The sequence below is a fragment of the Leucopleurus acutus genome, assembly GCF_964270905.1.
Source record: "Leucopleurus acutus genome assembly, chromosome: 3".
Lineage (NCBI taxonomy): Eukaryota > Metazoa > Chordata > Mammalia > Artiodactyla > Delphinidae > Leucopleurus > Leucopleurus acutus.
The window spans coordinates 143,837,000-143,860,021 of record NC_139145.1 but is presented as its reverse complement, the minus strand read 5'-3'; the positions used below and the strand labels follow the sequence as shown (position 1 = coordinate 143,860,021).

The 23,022-nt window shown below is 37.9% G+C and overlaps 1 protein-coding gene across 4 annotated transcripts in view; it reads right to left on the bottom strand.

Moving 5' to 3' along the window:
* Window positions 1-1,057: 1,057 nt before the first annotated feature.
* Window positions 1,058-23,022, bottom strand: part of C9 (complement C9) — a 49,694-nt gene continuing 27,729 nt past the window's right edge. For 2 of the 4 annotated variants that reach the window (XM_082837415.1, XM_082837417.1), the window contains exons 6-11: window positions 19,340-19,609; window positions 14,705-14,945; window positions 11,823-11,948; window positions 9,505-9,683; window positions 4,368-4,596; window positions 1,058-1,342 (exon numbers count right to left, since the gene is read on the bottom strand). In XM_082837415.1, the coding sequence (XP_082693541.1) occupies window positions 4,381-4,596; window positions 9,505-9,683; window positions 11,823-11,948; window positions 14,705-14,945; window positions 19,340-19,609 (1,032 nt within the window). In that variant the 3' untranslated portion in view covers window positions 1,058-1,342; window positions 4,368-4,380. Of the gene's footprint in view, window positions 1,394-4,367; window positions 4,597-9,504; window positions 9,684-11,822; window positions 11,949-14,704; window positions 14,946-19,339; window positions 19,610-23,022 lie in introns of all 4 variants that reach the window. The other 2 variants (XM_082837416.1, XM_082837418.1) reach the window with 2 other exon arrangements.

The following is a 23,022-nucleotide window of genomic DNA, read 5'->3' as shown; positions in this document are numbered from 1 at the left end:
CAGTAGTTACTATGGTAACTCTATCTTAATCCAGATGCTCTACATCAGAAACTCTCTCAACAGTGGATTGTCTAAGAACACACTAGAGTTCAGTATTTGTATGTATTTAACATCCTAATTCTTTCTGATTCACTCAGGTTTCTGGGGGGCAGGAAATAGGTATTTTCTTGAGCACCAATGCTATTTTATACCCTAAAGGGCCTGGCACTTTTATTATTAGAGAACTATCTCTGCGTCCTACCTTACATTAAAATACATCTCATATCCAACAACATTTTCCTTTGCTGGAAAAAAAACCTTGAAAATTAGTTTTTAAATTTTGCTTTTGAAATTATTTGTATTGTGATTTCTCAGCAATCATGTACATTCTTGAGAATTTCTGTGAAGTGAGGAAAACTAACTTAAATTTATTTATAAAGGTGTGAAAATTTTATTAATAAAAAAACAATGAGCGAATTGACATGATAATGTTGTTGACATATAATTAAATATTTATTAATTTTGATTTTGCTTTTTTCCCCTTGTACTTTGAGCCCTTCTTTTCTCCTTCCTTCTCCTTCTTCTTCTTTTAGTGTTCTCGGACCTTTTCAAAGCTCTCAGGTCTTAAGTACCATGCTATCTAATGAATAAAATTGTATAGCCAGCTCCTTTAATTAGCTCCTTATGGGGGTAGACTTAACCTTACGCAACTCATAAGGCTAGGTATTAAGTTGGATCATATGAAATCACTGGATTTGGGAGTTTGTTTTGTTTTTGGTAAAATATGACTAAATAGAGACAATTTCACATGATTTAACCTAATGGTTTTTGGTTGCAAATACAATACACTTTTCTCCTTGGAGACATAGAGTTAAATCGGAGAGCTAAGACCTAAACAAGCAGAGTTCTGTGCTTGTGGTAGGTGTTTGTCAAGTATTTGCAGAATGAATGCATGCATGTATCCAGGAATGACAGAACAAGATGCAAGGACGTGAACAAGAGCACAATTGCATGATACAGACTTGTGGTAATGGAACTGGCAGAACGTATTCATCATACAAAGAACTTTCACAATTACTTTCTTTTTAACCAACACTCTCTTTTTAATTCAATTTTGTTTTGCTAGCAAGGGATTGGCATTGGCTGTAGGAGAAAGCAGTCCTGGCATATTTCACTGCTGACTCTCCTCATTAGGGAATAAAAAATGGAAATATCATAGGAGTTTAAGGAGGAAAAGAAGCATTGTGGATCTAAGAGAGAGGAGACTTCAGAGGCTGGCAGGATTTTCATGAAGCACGTTGCTTTTCATTTGGCAGCAAGAACTATCTCTGGAAGGTCCTGATGTTTTTCTTTCCATATGATCCTAGGGAAACAAACAGCAGCTCTTTTTTTTTTTTTTTTTTGGCTGGCAATACTAGGAAAAAACCAAAAGATTATCAAATCTTAATGATTAATAGAACTTCAACTTCGGGTCAATCCACCCACCCATTTATTCATCCTTTTATCTTTTTGTACCATAATGTGCGAGATACTGTCTAGGTGCTGGGAGAAGAGTGAGATTTAAGATATAAGACACATTTCCAAACTAGAGGTGATGTTCATCTTGTGTCGGGTGAGTAAGTGTGATTAGTGCTGAAAGAACAAGGGGGAAAGCACTCAGGGAGCATAGACAGAGAACTGATGCCTGAAGATGCTGGAGGAGATTTCATCGGAGGTGTTAATTGACCTGGGTCCAGAATAGAGGTTTTTAACCCTAGCTATAGATTAGAATAACCAGAGGATTTAAAAGAAGAAAGGAAGAAAGAAGAAAGAAAAAAGAAAGAAAGAAAGAAAGAAAGAAAGAAAGAAAGAAAGAAAGAAAGAAAGAAAGAAAGAAAGAAAGAAAGAAAGAGAGAGAAAGAAAGAGAGAAAGGAAGAAAAAGAGAACCATGGCCTAGCAATGTCCACCACAAAGGTTCTGGTTTAATTGACTTGGGCTGGATATCTGTTTTGTTATGCTCCTCTTTTTGCCCTTTTTTAAAAAAGTTAACCAGGTAAATACAATGAGCAACTTGATTGAGAACAACTAGTCTCGAAGAAGTAGAAACACATAAGGAGAGGGAGGTTGGATTAGTTGACGGAGGAGAAAGTTGCAGAGCCTTTCACCCTGGGTAAACAGTATGCAAAAAGAAAAATGACGTCTTAAGGTTTTCAACCTCATGAAGGGGGTCGGCCCAGTTTGTGTGGAAAGCTGGAACTGAACATTCTGCAGAAAGCTGGATACCTGGAAGAGCTCCCTCAACAGAAAGACTCAGCAAGAAAGGTTTCACTGTGGTCTAGTGTCTCAGCAAGGAACTCGTGGACCATCATTGGTCAGGCATGAAAAGTCAACCAGAAGATACCAGTGTTTTCAAAAAAGTGATATACATATAGGAGGAGGCACCTTGATTTTCATTATCCATAAATCCAAAATGTAGAACTCAAACCAAGACATTTACATGAAAAACTGGTGCAAAGGGATGAAAACAATGGGGCTTCCCCAGAAGCAAACAACCCTAGGAATAGCTTCACTACCCAGAGTAGACAAGGTTCCCACAGGAAACAAATTCCACTGAAGACTAGGCCTGTGATGAAAAATTCTTCAGTACTCAAGGAAGAAAAAAATGCCATGAGAATGAGTACATGCAGAAACTATATATTCTGGATCAATCTGAGAGAGACTTCTATATAAACATATTTAACATGTGCAAAGAAATAAAAACAGGAAAAATCCAGTAGACCAGGAAAGAAAAAAATAGACTTAAAACAAAACAAAACATACAGAAATTAAATTTATTTATAATTTAATTAAAATAATTTTATAATTAAAATAATTTTTAAAAATCCTCTATAGATTGGTTAAAGGGTATAGCCTATATATACATAGCTGAAAAAAAGAACTGAATAATTAGAAGACAGAGCTGAAGAAATCACAGAAAGCTGCAGAATAGTCCACATAGAGAGAAATAGGTAAAAAACAGTGGTCTTGAGTACAGATTTTTGGAGACTACTAATGCTTTTTGGAATACAGAACAGTGGGTTGACATTTTAGATACATGAGAGACAGAGATAGTATATAGGAGAAATCAATTATCCTAAAATTTCAGAGAAATCTAAACATGTATATTGTCACCATGTTGCTGAGTTTCTGTGTTTGCTAAGAAGGGCAAAAGACATTCTTGTAATATTAAAAATTTTGTAAAAAAATTTTTGTAGCAGTAGTTGAAAGTATGTTTGAATGATAAACTTGAGACTGTGAATCTTTATTTGAGGAAACTACATAATTGTTTCAGATATTTTGTTGTACAATAAACAATAAATGCTGGAGAGGGTGTGGAGAAAAGGGAACCCTCTTACACTGTTGGTGGGAATGTAAATTGATACAGCCACTGTGGAGAACAGTATGGAGGTTCCTTAAAAAACTACAAATAGAACTACCATATGACCCAGCAATCCCACTACTGGGCATATACCCTGAGAAAACCATTCAAAAACAGTCATGTACCAAAATGTTCATTGCAGCTCTATTTACAACAGCCCAGAGATGGAAACAACCTAAATGTCCATCATCGGATGAATGGATAAAGAAGATGTGGCACATATATACAATGGAATATTACTCAGCCATAAAAAGAAACGAAATTGAGCTATTTGTAATGAGGTGGATAGACCTAGAGTCTGTCATACAGAGTGAAGTAAGTCAGAAAGAGACAAATACCGTATGCTAACACATATATATGGAATTTAAGAAAAAAAATGTCATGAAAAACCTAGGGGTGAAACAGGAATAAAGACACAGATTTACTAGAGAATGGACTTGAGGCTATGGGGAGGGGGAAGGGTAAACTGTGACAAAGCGAGAGAGAGGCATGGACATATATACACTACTAAATGTAAAATAGATAGCTAGTGGGAAGCGGCTGCATAGCACAGGGATATCGGCTCGGTGCTTTGTGACCGCCTGGAGGGGTGGGATAGGGAGGGTGGGAGGGAGGGAGACGCCAGTGGGAAGAGATATGGGAACATATGTATATGTATAAATGATTGACTCTGTTATAAAGCAGAAACTAACACTCCATTGTAAAGCAACTATACTCCAATAAAGATGTAAAAAAAAAAAGTAATACAATCATTACAATTTATTATTTGTTTATAGTTCTGTTTAGATGTAGAGGTAGATTTTTAAACTGTGTGCTAAATGACACATAAAGGCTGATTTGTCCATTTCCACTATTCATTCAATCTTTATCCTCTGTTTATATGGATAATCAGGAAGTTTAGCGCAAATTAATTCAATAGCTAGTTTTCAAATTAAATAACCCCCAAATGTATATTTTTGTCCATAATAATATCAAAGGAGTTGTTCTCACCTTCATAGATTTTCTATTTTCTGATTTCACAGGCAACTCCCTTGAACTTGTATGGGCAGGAACACAAACATTGTCCATCCAGCAGAATCACAGTCCCTCCATTTTGGCACGGTTGGCATTTTCTTACACTGAATTCATTGATGTAGTCTTCAATGGCTCTTTCCAAATTTTGTTTCTTTAGGTGTGCATCTTTTATTTTCACTGGAATCAGATCATATATCGGAGACAGCTGCAGGAGAGCAAAACATTTAATTTTAGGTCTTTTTCTATAGACAGAGCTTGTGCAATATTTTTCACTAAATTATTTATTCATTGCTTCATTAATTCAACAAGGGCTTATTGAATGATTATTATTGCCAGATATGATGTTAGCTTTTAAGACTGCCAGTGATCAAAACTAGTCATGATCTCTGTAATCATGGAGATCCCATTATGGAGGTAAGGAGACTGATATTAAAATAATCATACAGACAAATTTAAAATGGAAACTGTGACTAGGTGCTATAAAGGACGGGTATATGTATTTTAACAATGAACAGTCAGGGATTTAAAGTTTTAGCAGGCTAATTTACTGACATATTGTGAATGCTTTTTGCTGTCTTTTTGCTGCCTCCCCTTTTCCAGAAGGTAGGCAAGTGCTTGCGATCTCTTGTCAAAGAGGAGGTTTGTGTGTGATGCCAAGTCCAGAATGCCCCTAAAGGCAAACTCTTTACTGATTTTTTTTCTTTAAAAGCCTGAACTCATTGATAAATTTTTGTTGGGAGAAGGAGTGTGGGAAGAATGCCACCAAGGTGGGGGCATTCCTTCAGTCCAGGAAGGGGGTAGAGTTAGCATGTACCTCAAGTAGCAGGAAACCATAGCTAGATCTCTAGCAGCTATTTTGGGAAGTAGGAAAATCTTTGGAGTGTCCCTAGGGAAGGTGGCTATCAAGGAACAGGCTACAGCTTTGTCAATGACTCCGATGCTCAATCTTGGCATGGAAAGTTTGCAACCACCTGACTTCAAGTGAACTTGTAAACTTGAACAATGAGGTTATCCGGGTGACCACCATGGACTAAATACTTACATATATCGTATCTTCATTTCCCAGACAGAAGCATCAGGACAAGCAAGAGCTACCCTGAACCCCATCCAACAAATGAATGAAGGATGAATTTTCCAGCAGCATGGAAGGATGGGATCTCAATGTCAAATTTAATTATACTAAAATAAATGAAGTAAAATGATTTATTTTGTACACTTAAATTCCTGGAGTAAGATACATAGTTGCTACCATTGAATCAGGGAAGTTTGGAAAGGCTTTCCTGAGAAAATGACTATGAAGTTGAGATTTGAGGGTGTTAAGATGGAAAGATTACTCTAGTAATATAGGGCAGAATTCAAAAAATGCTTAGTTATGTTACATATAAAACACATATAGAATATACAGGGCTATGTTTTATGTACATATGTAAAACATGTATAGAAAACTTGTATCATATGCCTATTTAATGTAAGCAAATTCAATTGTGTGACTGTAAAGGTGTTTGAGTAGATAAACTGTAAGAAATTGAGACCCTTTGGTGGCACAGTACTTTGAAATAAGAGACCACAAAATTTAGAAGCAATTGGAATCGAAAGACAAGATTAAAAAATATACCACAGAACTTCCCTGGTGGCGCAGTGGTTAAGAATCCACCTGCCAATGCAGGGGACACGGGTTCGAGCCCTGGTCCGGGAAGATCCCACATGCTGCTGAGCAACTAAGCCTGTGCACCACAACTACTGAGCCTGCACTCTGGAGCCTGCGAGGCACAACTACTGAGCCCGCATGCCACAACTACTGAAGCCTGTGTGCCTAGAGCCCGTGCTGCACAGCAAGAGAAGCCACCACAATAAGTCCACGCACCACAACGAAGACCCAATGTAGCCATAAATAAATAAATTTATTAAAAAAATAGTTTTATATATATACACACACACACACACACACACACACACACACACCACAAATTCCTGCCAAAGAGTAATGATGGATTAAATAAAGTCAACTAATCCTTTTTCTGAGGACGATGAGAAAAGCTGAACAAGATAAAAGTAAAATTAAAAAATTTGCTTGAAAACCCTGGAGAACTAACAAGGTAACAAAACATTACTAGGCTAAGATCTGGGAGGAGGCAGAAGTTCAGTGAGGTGAGCCCAGTACTTCTGGGTCACCAGTCCCCTCGACACATTTCCTAAATCAGGAAGAGGCAGTCGAGGAGCTAAGAGGTAGAGCAGCACATTACTGGGCTGGGGAAAAAAGGTTGGAATTCAGGACAGCAAAGGTAAAAAAGTTGTGCTTTGGGTTGGGCCCCAAAGGACTGCAGCCCTAGAAGTAAAAGGGAATTGGAATTGAGGTGGTCCTGGCAAAGACTGCAGCTGGTTTTAAGATAATCCTGAGTCATTAGGACCCCAGAGGCTTTTCAGATACAAATATGTATTTCTTTTGAAGACAATAAAAGCATCTCAGGCCTCAAGCTACTCTGATAGCAATTTTTAAAGTATAATATCCAGCCCACAATAAAAGTAACTAGGTACACAAGGAAATGAGCCAACGTGAATGAGAATCAGTAGAAATAATAGAAATGAGAAACAGAGCTTGGGAATGCCAAGATTTGAGTTATCAGATGTAGACTTTAAAACAGCTATGTTTACATAAGCATAAGAGACAAGATTAAAAATTTTAGCAGAGAACTGAAAATTATTTTTAAAAATAGAAGATTTGAAAAAAAATAAAGAGAATTGGAATTTGTTATTATAATATACAAATTAATGGACTGGTTAAATAGTAGATGTGACACAACTGAAGTAAAGTTAATTAATTGAAATATAGGTTAGAAGAAGATATTGACAATGAAGCATGAAGAGATACAAAGTCAGGAAATACAGAAAGACAATAGGAAACATAAAAGAGAGAGTGAGGGGATTCCCTGGTGGCGCAGTGGTTGAGAGTCCGCCTGCCGATGCAGGGGACACGGGTTCGTGCCCCAGTCCGGGAAGATTCCACATGCCGTGGAGCGGCTGGGCCTGTGAGCCATGGCCGCTGGGCCTGCGCGTCCCGAGCCTGTGGTTTGCAACGGGAGAGACCACAACAGTGAGAGGCCCGCATACCGAAAAACAAACAAACAAAAAAAACATAATATTTTACTATTTTTTGAACTTCTCCAAGAAGATAAATTTAAAAAGTGTTTCATGGTGGACTATCTATGGTTGCCTTCTGCTTAGGCAGAATATTGATATGAAAAGTCCAGGCTTTCAATTCATGAAGAAAGAAACATAGAGATATTTTAGATGGAATGCCCACCAATCTAAAAATCTGGGGGTCAATAGTTGACCTTAAAAATAGGATAAAACTATATTTTGCATCCAGCCAGTAGGACTGTGCCAACAGAGTTGATGAAGGTTTTTGAATAGTTCTAGTAAATCCAGTAGTAAATCTTCAGCAGATACTTTATTGACTTGAGATTTTAAAAGTCAGCTGTAGAATATGATGGACTCTTATTAAGACCTCCTCAGAGAACAGTCTTGGATCCGTACAAGGACAGTTGAACTCCCTTTGTAGAAATGAGAAGACAAGACACTTTAGGTGTCCATCTGAATGTAAACATCCACCTAAATCAATTTTTTTCTTGTTTGTTTGTTTTGGCCATGCAGCTTGTGGGATCTTAGTTCCCTGACCAGAGATTGAACCCAGGCCCTTGGCAGTGAAAGTGTGGAGTCTTAACCAACTGGACCGCCAGGGAGTTCTGAATCAATTCTTTTTTTATTTAAGATTTTCTGAAACAGATTTATTTCACTGAGTTCAAGATAATGAATTTAAATATTATTTAAATATGACAAAATAAAAGGGGTCTCTTCTGATTTTAATTTTATATATGGGCATGCTAATTTGGACAACTATTTTCCTCTCTTTGTCCTAGTTTTGGGACAAAATATGTGAAGACTCTCACAGATGTGCTCGCATATTTACAACTGGGTAGATTTCCACAACCTAAAGGGAGAGTACATTACAATTTTCCTGAGTTTCTCTCTCACATAAATGAAGTAGTTTTGGTGGTTTCACTCACTCTTTAAAGACAATAATGAAGAATGAAGGAACACAATTCTCTAATAACTAGTCCTATCAAAAATGTCAACATGTTGGACTTCCCTGGCAGTCCAGTGGTTAAGACTCCACACTCCCATTGCCAGGGGCATGGGTTTGATCCCTGGTCAGGGTACTAAGATCCCGCATGCTGTGTAGTGCGACCAAAAAAAAAAAAAAAAAAGTCAACATGTTTATAACTCAAGTTAATCAAAAGGAAGTAGGGGGCAATCAAAGATAAATTTGACCCAAGGGAAGAAAATTGTGAAACATACAGGGAAAATTGAAAGCTATAGAAGAAAGTAGGAAAAATACTTTCTAATAATTTCAGGAACAAAACAGCAATAAAGGAAAACACATAGCCTTTATAGTTAGTTTGGGGAGAGAATGGTGAGGCTAAGTAACATTGGCATTTATATCTTTATAATTATAATGTAGCTTTTTCCCCTTAGGAATAAGCACCAAGACTGTAAAGTCCCAAAAGGTTTATAAACGGAAGACTATTATAATCAAGACACAAAAAGGAAAGGATTTCCTGACCATGAGAACTGTTCACTCTTGGTCTTATTTTCTGAGAACTTATGAACTTCCCTTTCATAAAGGCCCTTGAAAAATACAATTCTCCTGTGTTGGAAGTGGTGGTATGATGTCACCTGAAGGCAAGGGACAACTGGGGCAGAAGGAAGGGAACCAACAATTTCTGTGCAACTATTTTGTACCAATCTGAGCTATAGTCTCTATACAAGGAATCACATTAAATCCTCAAATAAACATGGAGCCCTGGAGAATTCAGTGTTGCAGAAGTCAGAAAATATTACACATCTAGTGAGGAGCAGAGACTCAGACTCAGTCCGGTTGGTCTGATGCCCCCTCTGTGCCTTTCTTCTACACCATGCTTCTTTCAGGGATGGGACGGGAGTGCATTTGAATGCTCACGTCTCTTTCAGATGAAGTTAACTGTTCATCTGAACCAGCAATTACATTTAGGAAGAAAATGACAAAATCTTCTATTTGAAAATAAATATTTCTTACTTTTTGATTTATGAGCACTGGAGCATCGTTTAAGGAAGAGGCCCAATTTACAAAGTCAGTCACATTAATCATCCTGGCTCTTCTGAGAAGCTTCTCTTTCAGTTCAGTTGCATATTTTCTTGTTCCTCCTCTTATGAATGAAATAACATCATCGATGAGGCTTTCACTCGTGATGTTTTCTGAGAAGAGAAAGAAGATATAAGTGAAGCATGTATAGTTCTGTGATATCTGATAGACATTTATTGAACCCCTTTCATAAGGTATAGTCTAGTACATTTATTGAATTTTACTTATAAATATTACTTATGTAATTTTTTTCACCCCAAATATCCAAGGGTCATTTTTATTAGTAGTCAATTATAGATTCCAATCATCTTTTTAAAGAAAATATAAATGGTATGACGCTTGAGATACACTAATAATTTAAAGTTCATCACCTAAGCACATGCACACATGGGAACACGACTCTTGAATGGATACATTTGTTGTTGCAGACTTAGCTTCATAATTATATTTTGTATAAGTTTGCTTTAAACTGTTTTAATATTATAAAAAACTTCAGAGTATAAAAAAGAATAAAGTAAAAAACATAATTTCTTTCCACCCCTATTTTTACATTATTTCTCCCTCAGTCTCTCCCAGACTAAACTGCTTTAAAAAAGTTTTGGTGAATCATTTAGAGTTGTGAATTTTTTGAACTAAAAAGTAATTTCAAGGTGATTTTTGTTCAACCTTCCTTATTTCTATAGATGAGAAGACTGAGACTCAGAGAGATGGAGTGACTAGCCCAAGGTCACACAGTAAGCTTAATGGCCAAATTTTGAAATTACGACATTTGATGGCAAGGTCAGTTTTCTTTTCACTTCATCAGTAGTTTCCAAGCATGGCCACATGTTAGTGGCTGGTATGCTTTTAAAAATATTAGGTTTTCCTCTCTTCTACTTCTCCACTATCAGCTGACCCTTTTTTTTTTTCTACATCTTTATTAGAGTATAATTGCTTTACAATGGTGTGTTAATTTCTGCTTTATAACAAAGTGAATCAGCTATACATATACATATGTCCCCATATCTCCTCCCTCTTGCGTCTCCTTCCCACCTCCCTATCCCACCCCTCTAGGTAGACACAAAGCGCTGAGCTGATCTCCCTGTGCTCTGTGTCAGCCGACTCTTTAAATCACTCTTTAAGTGAGTCTCAAGCATTTGTATTTCTGAGAATGCTCTCAAGTATTTCTGATTAGAGTAAAAATTGAGAACTCCAGCACTACCTCATGCTTATAAATCTGCTAATGATTAGCAACAGAAGTAATATTTATATCAAAAAATTATATTTTTAAAAATGTTATGCACTGATTTATTGTTAAGGATGGATTAGGTATTTTCTTTTTTTCACCCAGTTTTATTGAGATATAATCACGTACAATACTGTATAAGTTTAAGGTGTACAGCATGATGACTTGACATACATATATATTGCAAAATGATTATCACAATAAGTTTAGTTAACATACATTACCTCATATAGTTACAAAAATTATTTTTTCCTTGTGATGAGAACATTTAGGATCTATTCTCTTAGCAGATTTCAAATACATCACACAGCAGTGTTAACTATAGTCATCAGGTTGTACATTACATCCCCAGTACTTATTTACCTTATAACTGGAAGCTTGTACCTTTTGACCAATTGGGTGAAGGTGAATTAGGGATTTTGAGTCAGGTGGAAGATTGAGTTAGGGAGATGGCTTTGGCCTTCTCCTTTCTTGATGGACACAGACAGCACTGCCACTAGGCCATTTGGAAGCTTTGTTAAAATTAGGGGAAAAAAAGAGAACTTTCCTCAAGATATTTCTCTACCATCGGGCTTCTACCATTGCCATGATAAAAATATAAATCTACAATGACCACAGTGTGAATGGCTGTATTCCCCAGAGCTGTGCAGTTCACGACCTGCACAATGATGATACCATTGAATACATGTCCCCAGGTTACTTGTGTTTATAATGGTTTGGGAACCACTGTGAAGGTAAAATAGCTTTTGGGAATTCCCTGGCAGTCCAGTGGTTAGGACTCTGTACTTTTACCACCGAGGGCCTGGGATCAGTCCCTGGCCAGTGAACTAAGATCCCACAAGCTGGTGTGGCTTGGCAAAAAAAGAAAAGAAAAAAAAAAGATAAAATAGTTTTTAAGCACTTTCAGTTTGTTGTTGTTGTTGTTTTTTATAAAGAGGGGAGACAACAAAGAAGGCTCATAGTGACAGGGCAGTGCTCATTGACCTTTCCTCCTTCTTTTCACCCTAGTAAGTTAGACCATACTTACGAAATTTATCACCACTCCTCTTTAAGCAATTGTCTGAATTAATATTTCCTGCGATTTCAATTCCAGCATTCAGAGATAAATCCAGATTAAACCCGAGGCATCTCTGTATATCCCTTAGTTCAACACCTGTTTAATATATTTAGTTAGAAATTATTAGATTATGTCTATCAACGTCATAAATAAATTCCAATTTTGCTATTTTGTAAGAAACATACTTACTTGGATTCCTAGACATTATTACTGAACTCAAATGCAAGGTTATATCTGCCCTGCTTTGCCCTCATATTAGAATCTAATGGTCTCCTTTGACTTTGCTTGTCAACTTAATGGCGAAGGACCGATAAATTTACCCCTTGTTAAAAGGGACATGAGTCAGACAAGGGTGGTTATAGTCTATCCTTACCTCTAATACCATAAAAGGGAGACAATATCTAACATGTATTGAATGATTATATGCCCAGCATCATTCTAAGCATCTTGTGTAAATCAACTAATTTAATCCTCTTATTGACTTTCTGAGATAAGTTTTATTATTATCCTCATTTTACAGATGAGCATGAGGAATAACAAAGCAGTTAAGGAACCTGCTGATGGTACTCAGTTAGTAATTAGCCAAGTAGGTACTAGAAACAAGAGCTGTCTGGCTATTAAGCACTTCTCTGCATCAACTTCATAATTTGGTCATGGGATGCATCAACATCTCCTGATCCTCTTTGGAAGACTCAGTTCATCATTGAGGTAGCTAGTTTGTTGCTTTGGGCAGATGGCTTAAATATATGACACTTTATTCTGGTCCTACTAATGCTGTTTAGTAGACATTGGTCTTGGGAGCTGACTCATTGTGGTGTGTGGTTGCTCCAGTTATAATGAAGAAAAATCCCAATATTTACTCAAGTATATAATTTATTGTCTATTCTCCTGATTTAAAAGAGGAAATTATTTCTTCATTTTAAGAGTAACTTCCCAGGTCTGAGCTCATTGATCATATCAGTTTTTGCTCTTATTTATCACTTCAGATCACACACACACATACACACACGTATACAAACACGTGGTTGTTTGTCCTGGAAGCCAAAATGCTCTACGAAAAAGGAAAGGGAGAAGTTAAGTTAATCCCAGGATCCCATGGTGAGATGTAGAAGTAGAGATCTGAGGCATTTAGTCATTCATTCATTCAACAAGTATCTTTTGTGTACCCCCAATTACTGAGAACTTAAGAAATATCCAGTGGAATTTCCCATGGTAAAGGAGGAGGGAGGATAAAAATGGAAGATAATGCTAGAAATTCAGAATACTAGATTTCCAACCTTAACCTAAGAAGCATGAGAATTCTGATTCGAAGATGAGGATGAAAATACCTAAGTGACCCCCTAAAGCTTAGATTCTCTACCTCAGCTGTGGACCTCTCCACGACCAGACGGAGTCTGGATGCCCCAAACTGCAGGACGTGGCTTGGATCTTGGGTATGGCAAAGCAGAGAAGTGAGAAGAATGACTTCCTCTTCAAAGACCCAGAGTCCACCTAATGATCTTTGTCTACTAAGGCCAGAAGGTAAGTAGATATAAGTAGGTAGCTCTGAGTTGTCCAAGATGAAAGATTTCAACCCATGGAGTTTTTTCACCAAAGCAACTCTTAGCCTGAAGAGTTCTTTGTGTTTTGATCACCCTTGCTGAGCCTTTCTCTTCTGATTTTCAAGTTACTCAAGACACATTCCTCTTGTGCCCCTCTCCCATGTGATATCTATCAATATAGCCTACTGGGCAGGGCTCCTAGAGACCCCATTATGCCGTCTCACTGGAATAACCTTGTGAGGCAGTATAAACCAAGAAACCTCATACTCTAGTCCCCCTGGAAATGCATCTACCGGCCCAAGACTAGACTGAGGCATCAAGAGCAACTGGTTCTGGCCATTCATATTTGTTTCATCCTTAAAGGGTTTATCCACAGTGGGGACAGTGTCAGGCTTTAAGATCAGAGCTGAATCCCATCTTTTGCTTGACACAGCCAGAGGCTAAGAAGAAAGAGCCATGGAAGTGCTTTTGGCAACACTTCCTTCCCTAAGAGACACAACCCAAATCTTTGAGGGCAGAGAGAGGAGCTATGCTGGCATCTTTCACCTCTTTAAAGAGTGCTGTAACTAAGCCTTAATTAATCACAAAATAAATATTAAAACTTATTAACATAGAAACTTGGCATCTAGTTTATTCTTAAAAGGCTTTAAGGAAGTCTCTAGGTCAGGATGGTAATTCTGTAGCACATAGGCCTATCCTGTGCATATGGCAGACACTGATGATCAATCATAGACTCTTTTCCATGATTCAAGTGTGGTCAGAAACCTATTTATGGACCCAATTCAACTACCACCCCATAGTTAGAATTGTCATCATATGAGGTAAAACGAATTTTCCACTTTTGCTTTAGGCTTACATGTTGTTAACATTGTTTCTTCCTTCCTCTCTTAGAGAAAATTTAGAACATTTCCTTTCCAATTCTGAAGAATACTTTGGAAGATAATTGGCATACATATAATTGAACCAGTCTATGGATTAAGCAAGAGGTTATGTAAATGACGTCTTTTGTACTTTTCACCTTTTAAATAGTATTTCACTAAAAGCAGCACCACCAAATAATATTATATTGCAGTACGATTTTGTGCATTTCTCAGTAGTGCTGCTGAGAAGTGCAGGGCCAAGTCATCTTGTTTGAGGTGGAAGTCAATTTGCTGTTTGATAGGATTTTAGAGGCCAAAGGGCAGGGAGAGAGTTCTCTCAAAGAAGCAGGTTACAAAACTCTAAAGCCTTTAACCATTGGAAGAGGATAACACTAGAAATAGTTGATGGTTACAACAATGTTGGAAGTTAGAACTCTATTTCTAGCTATACCTTTCTGGTTCATGGAAGTTTTATCCAAAACATATATTAGTTCATAGAGTCCTCCTAGAGTCCCAGAGCTACTGTAGTGGGTTCCATAGGTTTCCAAAAATGCAAAATATTCCCCCTTTTCATAGGTAGCTGGTAGAGCTTTTATAGAATCCAAGAAAGTTGTTGCCAGCATGACGTCCCGAGTTCTCATCACAAATCTTCCCAGGTGAATGGCTCCTTTTACATGCAGAAATATTTTTTCCTTTGTTGTAGAGCCAAAGAAAAGAAATATGAGTTTTATCACCATTATTTTGAATTCAAAAATCACAAAATTTAGAATTTCCATAGTCAATACGTTTTTAGCAGTGACCGCAAGATATCACTTTAACCCACTTGGAATGGCAAATTTAAAATCATATCAAAACTGTTGATGAAGACGTGCAGAACCTGGAACTCTCTCACAGTGCTGGTGGAAGGGTAAAATGGTACAACCACTCTGGAGAACTGTTTGGCAGTATCTTGTAAAAGTCAACACACATCTACCCCAATGGCCAGCAACTTCACTTCTACGTAAGATCAGTAAAAGAGTAGTTCACAAAAAGATCTGTATGAGACTTTTATAGTGGCTTTGGTCAGAATAGCTTAAAATTGAAAATGACAAATGTCCACTGACAGGGGAGTTAATAGATAAATTGTAGTCTATTCACACAAAGAAATACTAGTTAGCAATAAAAGGGAACAAACTACTGATACAGGCAAAAATATAAATAAATCTCAAAAATATTATACTGAGGGCTTCCCTAGTGGCGCAGGGGTTGAGAGTCCCCCTGCCGATGCAGGGGACACGGGTTCGTGCCCCAGTCCGGGAAGATCCCACATGCCACGGAGCGGCTGGGCCTGTGAGCCATGGCCGCTGAGCCTGCGCATCCGGAGCCTGTGCTCCGCAGCGGGAGAGGCCACAACAGTGAGAGGCCCGCATACCGAAAAAATATATATATATATTATACTGAATGAAAAAGTCAGGCACCAAAGAGTATATACTGTATGATTCTATTTATATGAAGTTGTAGAACAGGTGAAACTAAGCTGTGGTCAGAGAAATCTGGTCAGTAGTTGCCTCTCAGGCAGTAGGGGATTGATGCAAAGGGCATGAAGGAATTTTCTTGAGGTGATGGAAATATTCTACATCTTGTTTAAGGAGGTGGTCACAAAGGTGGATACAATAGTCAAAACTCATCATGGAACTAAATGCGCAAAATATTTTCATTTTATTGTATGCAAATTACACCTCCCTAAGTTGACTTAAAAATGTTAACAATGGAAGGAAATGTAGACGCTATATATGAAGCCCAATTTTATTTTACACATGAGGAAACTCTGATACAAAGGTATCAAATTATTTGCCCCAAATCACACAGAGTCTGTGGCAGAGATTTGTCCCAAAAACCTAGGTCTCAGGTCTCTCTGTGCCTTCTACTAAGTCCTCTCAGTTTTTGATAACAGGAGGGACAGATAATATTTTAAGCTGTGGCTTTCAAGCCAATCTAAATACCTCAGCAGTTAATGTTCCCAGGGATGATGGCTTAAATTTCCAAAGGAAAACTGGGGCGGTCACAAAGAACTATGTGATTTAATGCTATAGACTGTCCTGACCAAAACAAAACTACAACTGACATCCATGATTTTGTGGAAGGTTCTTTTGAAGTTCTCCTGCTGTAGTTGTGGTTAGCATGTGTTGATTGCATAGGAGTTTAATACGTTTTATTATTTTTTTAAAGGTACATCTTGGTGTATACAAACATCACACCAAACTTTTTATGTTTTAGAAGCACAATTGTTCACACTGCGTGACTTAACTTTAGGTGATTTTGGGTGATTCAGTATCTAACAAAAATCTTCAAGAAACTTACTCCATATATATATGTTCTCCACCTGATGACTTGCATAATAATTCTTAATGCAACCTCAAAGATGCACAAAACATATTTGGAATCCCTCTCGTTTTTGCTAAAATTAGGTGTATCTTGTCAGAAAGACATTGTGTTCTTTGACTCAACTTATTTTAGAGGTAGATCTTAGATTATTCCCAGCCAGATATACTCTTGTTTCTTCCATCTTAAAGGAATAAAAATAATCTCTTGGCCTTACTTGTTCAGCCATTTGCCACTCATTTCTTCACCCTCATTAGAAGCAAAATTCCTTTAAAGAGTTTTCTGTACTAGCTCTTTCCAATTCCTCTCTTCCCAGTTTCTCTTAAATCTAACCCAGTCATGCTGCTGCCCTCACTACTCCAACAAAACTTCTCTTTTGTTCAAAACCTCTTCTGAAGGTCACCAGTGACCTTCACAATGCTAAAGCCAGTGCTTCTTAGTCCTCATCTTTCACATATTAGCACATTTGACACAGTTCATCACTCTTTTCTCTTCGATAGAATTTATTTACTTTTTGTTATCTAGGGTAGTTCTTCTCAAAATGTACAGTGTGAACAAATCACCTAGAGAATCTTGTTAAAAACAATTCTAATTCAGTAGGTCTGGGGTAGGGTCTGAGATCCTAACTTCCCAGTGATGTTGTTGCTGCTGGTCCATGGACCGCACTTTGAGTAGCAAGGTTCTACAGCATTACACTGGCCACATCTTGCTTTCCTTCACTCCTCTTTCTTCAGACCTCTTTCTATTGAAGTTCCCTGAGTTTAGTCTTTGATCTTCTCTTTTCTATCCACACTAACTTCATTAGTGGTCTCACCAAAGCCTATGACTTTAAGCACCTTCTATATATTAACAACTCTGAAACTTAGAGCTTAATCCCAGACCTCTTTCTCAAATTCCAGACTCATAACATCAACTTCCTATTTGATATCTCCAGTGGAATGTCTAATAGACATCTCAAATTTAATCTAACTAAAACTTAACTACTGGTCTTTTTCTCCAAACCTTCTCTACCTGAAATTTTCTCCATCTCAGTTGATAGCAACTCCATCTTTCCGGTTGCTCAGGCCAAAAACTTTGGCGTTTGTAGAATCATGTTTGACTCTACAACTGTCCTTTCTGAACTGTCATCATCTCTCACCTGGATTCTTGCAACAGTTTTAACAAACCTTCTTCCTTTTGCTCGTAACTTTCATAATCTCTTCTCAACAGTACCCAGAGTAATCACTGAAGATATATTAGAATATGTCAACCTTCTATTCAAAACATTCCAATGGTCCCTCATGTCACTCACTGAAAAAACCAAACTCTTAGAACAGGCTGTGAGGCCCTTTATGATCTGATTCAAGGTAACCTCTCTAACCTTTTCTCCTTCTGTTCACTTTGGCCCAATGGGCAGGTATGTTCCCATCCTAGGGACTTATCTTTAATAGATCCTTCTGCCAGATATATCATCCCAAATATAACTATTTGACTATTTCCTCTCCTTCAAATCTTTATTCAGAGCTCATCTCCTCAGTGAAGCCTACCCTAAGCTGCTTTTTTAATACTGCCATCTGCCCAGGAGTCTGATTGCCATTATGCTACTCTACATTTCATTGTATTCTATAGCATCTATCATTTTCTAAATACTATATAGCTTCCTTTTTTACTGTTATGTTTGTTTCTGTCTATCTCCCCCTGCTAAACTTTCAGCTCCATGAGAAGACTCTTTATGAGTTTGGTTCACAAATGTATTTTAAGCACGTGGAACAGTGCCTGGCCACAGAGTAAGTCCACAATTAAATATTTGTTGAATGACTTAAAAGATTTTCCAACTGCACCCTTTGGGTGAGTGTGCATGTGGATATAGAGGCAATGTATTGGTCAACCCATTATACAATTAGGCATAGTATAAGTACTAAGAGTGAATGAGTATTATTTTTTAAGTGGAAGAAAGGTATCTAAATAGGTGACTGTGTTATTAGAGAAGAAAGAGTGAGCATTTTACCAGCATCATACTGACTACAGAAAGTATATTCTATATTTATTCCAAAGGCAATGAAACAAACTTCTAAATCTGGCTTAAATATTAAAAAACAAACACATTTTCAAAGTCTCAAATTAAAGGTATGATTACAAAGTAAGCAGACCAATTTCATATGCAATGTGTACAATTTCATGGCATCGTTACTCTAGAAATACACTTTACAGTAAGTAAATAGCCATCATTCTAAGACATTACAGTGAATTACCAAAATTCCTTAGTATGATTTTTCATTGTACTTCTGAAGAGAATATAAATTAAACAGTCTATCACCACAATCTCAGTCAAAAAGCATGCTCTGAATTTCCTTTTTTTTTTTTTTGGCTGTGCCACGCGGCATGTGGGATCTTAGTTCCCTGGCCAGGGATCAAACCCGTGCCCTCTGCAGTGGAAGCACGAAGTCTTAACCACTGGACCACCAGGGAAGTCCTAAAAAGTATGCTCTGAACTCTTAATATGCTTGTTCTGTTGTCAGCCACAAACATCTCACCCACTTATTACTGCTATACTGAAGAGATTTTTCTCCAGTTAGCATTCTTCTTCTGGGCCTTCAAACTACCTACACATTTGAGGATTTGTTGAGTACTATTTTTCTTTCTCTTATGCGCTCTATCTGCTCTAAATGATTAAACTTAAAAGAGGACATTTGGTTAGTTTGAAAAATATTCCATTATATTCTCTATATTAAATGTTTGGTCTTACCTTCTTCGAAGAATATAACAACAACCGTTTGTAAGATTCATTTTTGGAATATGTAAATCGAAAGGTACCCTGGGCATTTGAAAGACATGGAAAGTCATTTTTGCAAGAAGGTTTTGAATCTGTACTTTCAAGCTGTCCAATTGCTTCATGAGGTGTGTATTTTAGAGATAAATCTGCATTAAAACTTGATTTCTTCTCTTGGATGATACTTCTGAATACTTGCATCTGTTCATCATAATATTCAGTTCTGAAATTTTTGTCGGCTTTGGTCTAAAAGAGAATAGCAAAGTGTTTTTGAAAACAACATACAAAAAAAAAAACCCAAAATAAACAGGAGAAGACAAAAATCAGGCAACTTATTTGAAAGGGAGTAGAACAAAGAAGTTGAGCCACGGCAAGAAAGTGAGACTGAGAGGGTTCAAATACAGATCTGATGACTTTGAGAACATTACACGATAACCTCTCTGTGCCCAGTCTGATTTCTAGTGTGTAAAATTGGGATACTCACCATGCCTGGACCAAAGGTTGTTATAAGGAGTCAATGAAAAAAAGCATATGAAGGACTTAGAACATAGCAAGCTTTCAAGAGTTAATATATTAATAATTAAAAAGCAAGTTGCATAACAGATCAGATGCACCATATACTCCCATCTGTGTAGAAAAATAAGGAAAGAAATGATAAAGCTAAGCCTTCCTGAAGCCTTGTGGACCAGGCACTGTTTTGAGCATTTTGTACATGTTAATTAATATAAGTAGAAAGGCCAGGACTTGAGCCCTGAACTGCCTCTTAACGTTTACACTCTACTGCCTATTTTAAAAAAAAAGAAAAAAAAAAAAGCCTTTATGTGCATAGAAAATTACCGGAAAAATAGACAAATCATGGAGTGATAGCCCCGGGTAAGGGGAACTGTGAGTAAATGGATATCTGGAGTGACAGCAGGCTTGCTTTTTCTTGCATCATCTTTTATGTGGTTTGGACTTTATTTATTTATTTACCACATTCATTTTTGCATAGAAAAACTAAGTAATCTAGTTAAAAATTAAAACTTTCAATTAAAACAAATGAACTTATTTACAAAACAGAAACAGACTCACAGACATAGAAAACAAACTTATAGTTACCAAAGAGGAAAGGAGGGGGGAGGGATAAATGAGGAACTTGGGATTAACAGATACACACTACTATACGTAAAATAGATAATCAACGAGGTATTACTGTATAGCACAGGGAACTATATTTAATATCTTGTAATAACCTATAATGGAAAAGAATTGAAAAAGAATAAAACTGAATCACCTTCCTGTATGCCAGAAACTAACACAACATTGTAAATCAGCTATACTTCAATAAAACAAAGAAAGAAACAAATAAAAACTTTTTTTGCCAACTTGGTTATTGTCAGGCATCAATGGGAGGGCTGTAAATCTCAACAAACTCTCTTTCCAGAGGTCCTCTGTAACAGGCTGCAACTCTTGTCCGGAAAGAGACACTCATCTCTTCAGTCAGTGGCACAGACTGAACTCAGTAGCATGCACTGGGTGACTGTTCTGCACGAGGAATGCTGTGGTCTGAATGTTTATGTCTCCCCTTAAATCCATATGTTAAAATCCTAACGCCCAGTGGGATGGTATTAGGAGATGGGACCTTTGGGAGGAGCCTTCTTGAAGAGATTCGTGCTTTTATAAAAGTGACCCCACAGAGCTCCCTAGTCCCTGCCAACCATGTGAGGATACAACGAGAAGTCTGTAACCCAGAAGAGGGCCCTCACCCGACCCTGCTAGTGCTCTGATCTGAGACGCCCAGCCTCCAGAACTGTGAGCAATAAATTTCAGTTGTCTCTAAGCTACCTGGTCTCTGGTATTTCGTTATAGCAACCCAAACAGACTAAGACAAGAAACCTAAAGTCACCATCTAATGGGAAAGACTAAAACGTATATAATTTTCGTTAAAGAAAGGCACGCTGGGAAAAATGCTCAATGCAAAGGGAAGAGTAGCCTAACCATGTCACTTCCCTGTTTAAAATCTTTCCACCTTCCCACTGTCTTTAAGATAAAGTCTAAACTAGACTTATTCCAAGTTAATCTCTCCCTGACTGTACTCCAGCCCTCTGGCCTCCTTTCTATTTCCACAGCCTATGCTTCGTCCCACCACAGGGCTCTCTTATGCTGCGTTTACTTTCTGGAATGTTCCTTAATCCTCCAGCCTCCCCCATCCTCTCATAACACAGACATTATACACACTCACACACACATACTATATACCCCTGGCCTGGTGAATCCCTACTTCTATTTCAAGTCTCAGCTTAACCATCACTTCTTTAGGGAGACCTTTACTGATCCCACAGACTAACAAATCTGTTTCCTATAAGCTCTCATGGCTCTTCTTTTAAAATAAAACAAAATGAAAAATGCTTCCCTTTTATAATGGCTTTTTTTTTTTTTTTTTTTTTTTTTGCAGTACGCGGGCCTCTCACCGCTGTGGCCTCTCCCATTGCGGAGCACAGGCTCTGGACGCGCAGGCTCAGCCTCCATGGCTCACGGGCCCAGCCGCTCCGCAGCATGTGGGATCTTCCCGGACCGGGGCACGAACCCGTGTCCCCTGCATCAGCAGGCGGACTCTCAACCACTGCGCCACCAGGGAAGCCCTATAACGGCTTATTTAACAGACCTTCAGATGGTAAACTCCAAGAAGTCACGGACCACATCCATCTTACCCACATGCCTCCATAGCCTCACCACTTAGTAAAGTGCCTGACAAAAAGTAGATTATAATAAAGACGTATTAAATTTAATATGCAGATCCAATACAGCTAACAATAGTAACTCATATGTATTGAGTGCTTACTCTGTGCCAGCAGCTGTTCAAAGTGTTTTATGTAGAATAAATATTTATCTTCCTACCTTTAAGGTAATTTCTATAATTATCCCCATTTTACAGATAAGAAAACATAGGTTAAAAAATTTGTCCAAGGGCTTCCCTGGTGGCGCAGTGGCTGAGAGTCCGTCTGCCGATGCAGGGGACGCGGGTTCGTGCCCCGGTCTGGGAAGATCCCACATGCCGCGGAGCGGCTGGGCCCGTGAGCCATGGCCGCTGAGCCTGCGCGTCCGGAGCCTGTGCTCCGCAATGGGAGAGGCCACAACAGTGAGAGGCCCGCGTACCGCAAAAAAAAAAAAAAAAAATTTGTCCAAGATCATACAATCATACAGCTAGGAAGTGGCCCAGCCTGCAATGAAACCCAGGAAGTTTGATTCCAGGGTAGAGCTGTTCATTCTTATGCTATACTGCCAGAAAGGGCTTGACAAGTTCTAAGTGTAAAATGAAGAAAGGATTCATGGAAAATGTTGCCCTGAACATGGCCTTGGAAAAAAAAAAAAAAAATATATATATATATATATATATAAAGGTGATTCAGTATGCTGTACACCAGAAACTAACACAACATTGTAAATCAACTATACTTCAATTAAAAAAAAAGAAAGAAAAATGAATAAGATTTCTATTGCCTTGAAATCTAAGACTAGTAGAAGCAAATGAAGACAATCCCACTCAGTCTTCCATGATGACAAGTGCCAAGGCTGAGCAAAATGGCACCAGGAAACCACGTCTCCCTCACTCTTCTAGAAGGCTAAGGTGTTCTTAGCTCACTGGCTTCTAATTTGTTGCAGGATAGGAGTGGCGTAAT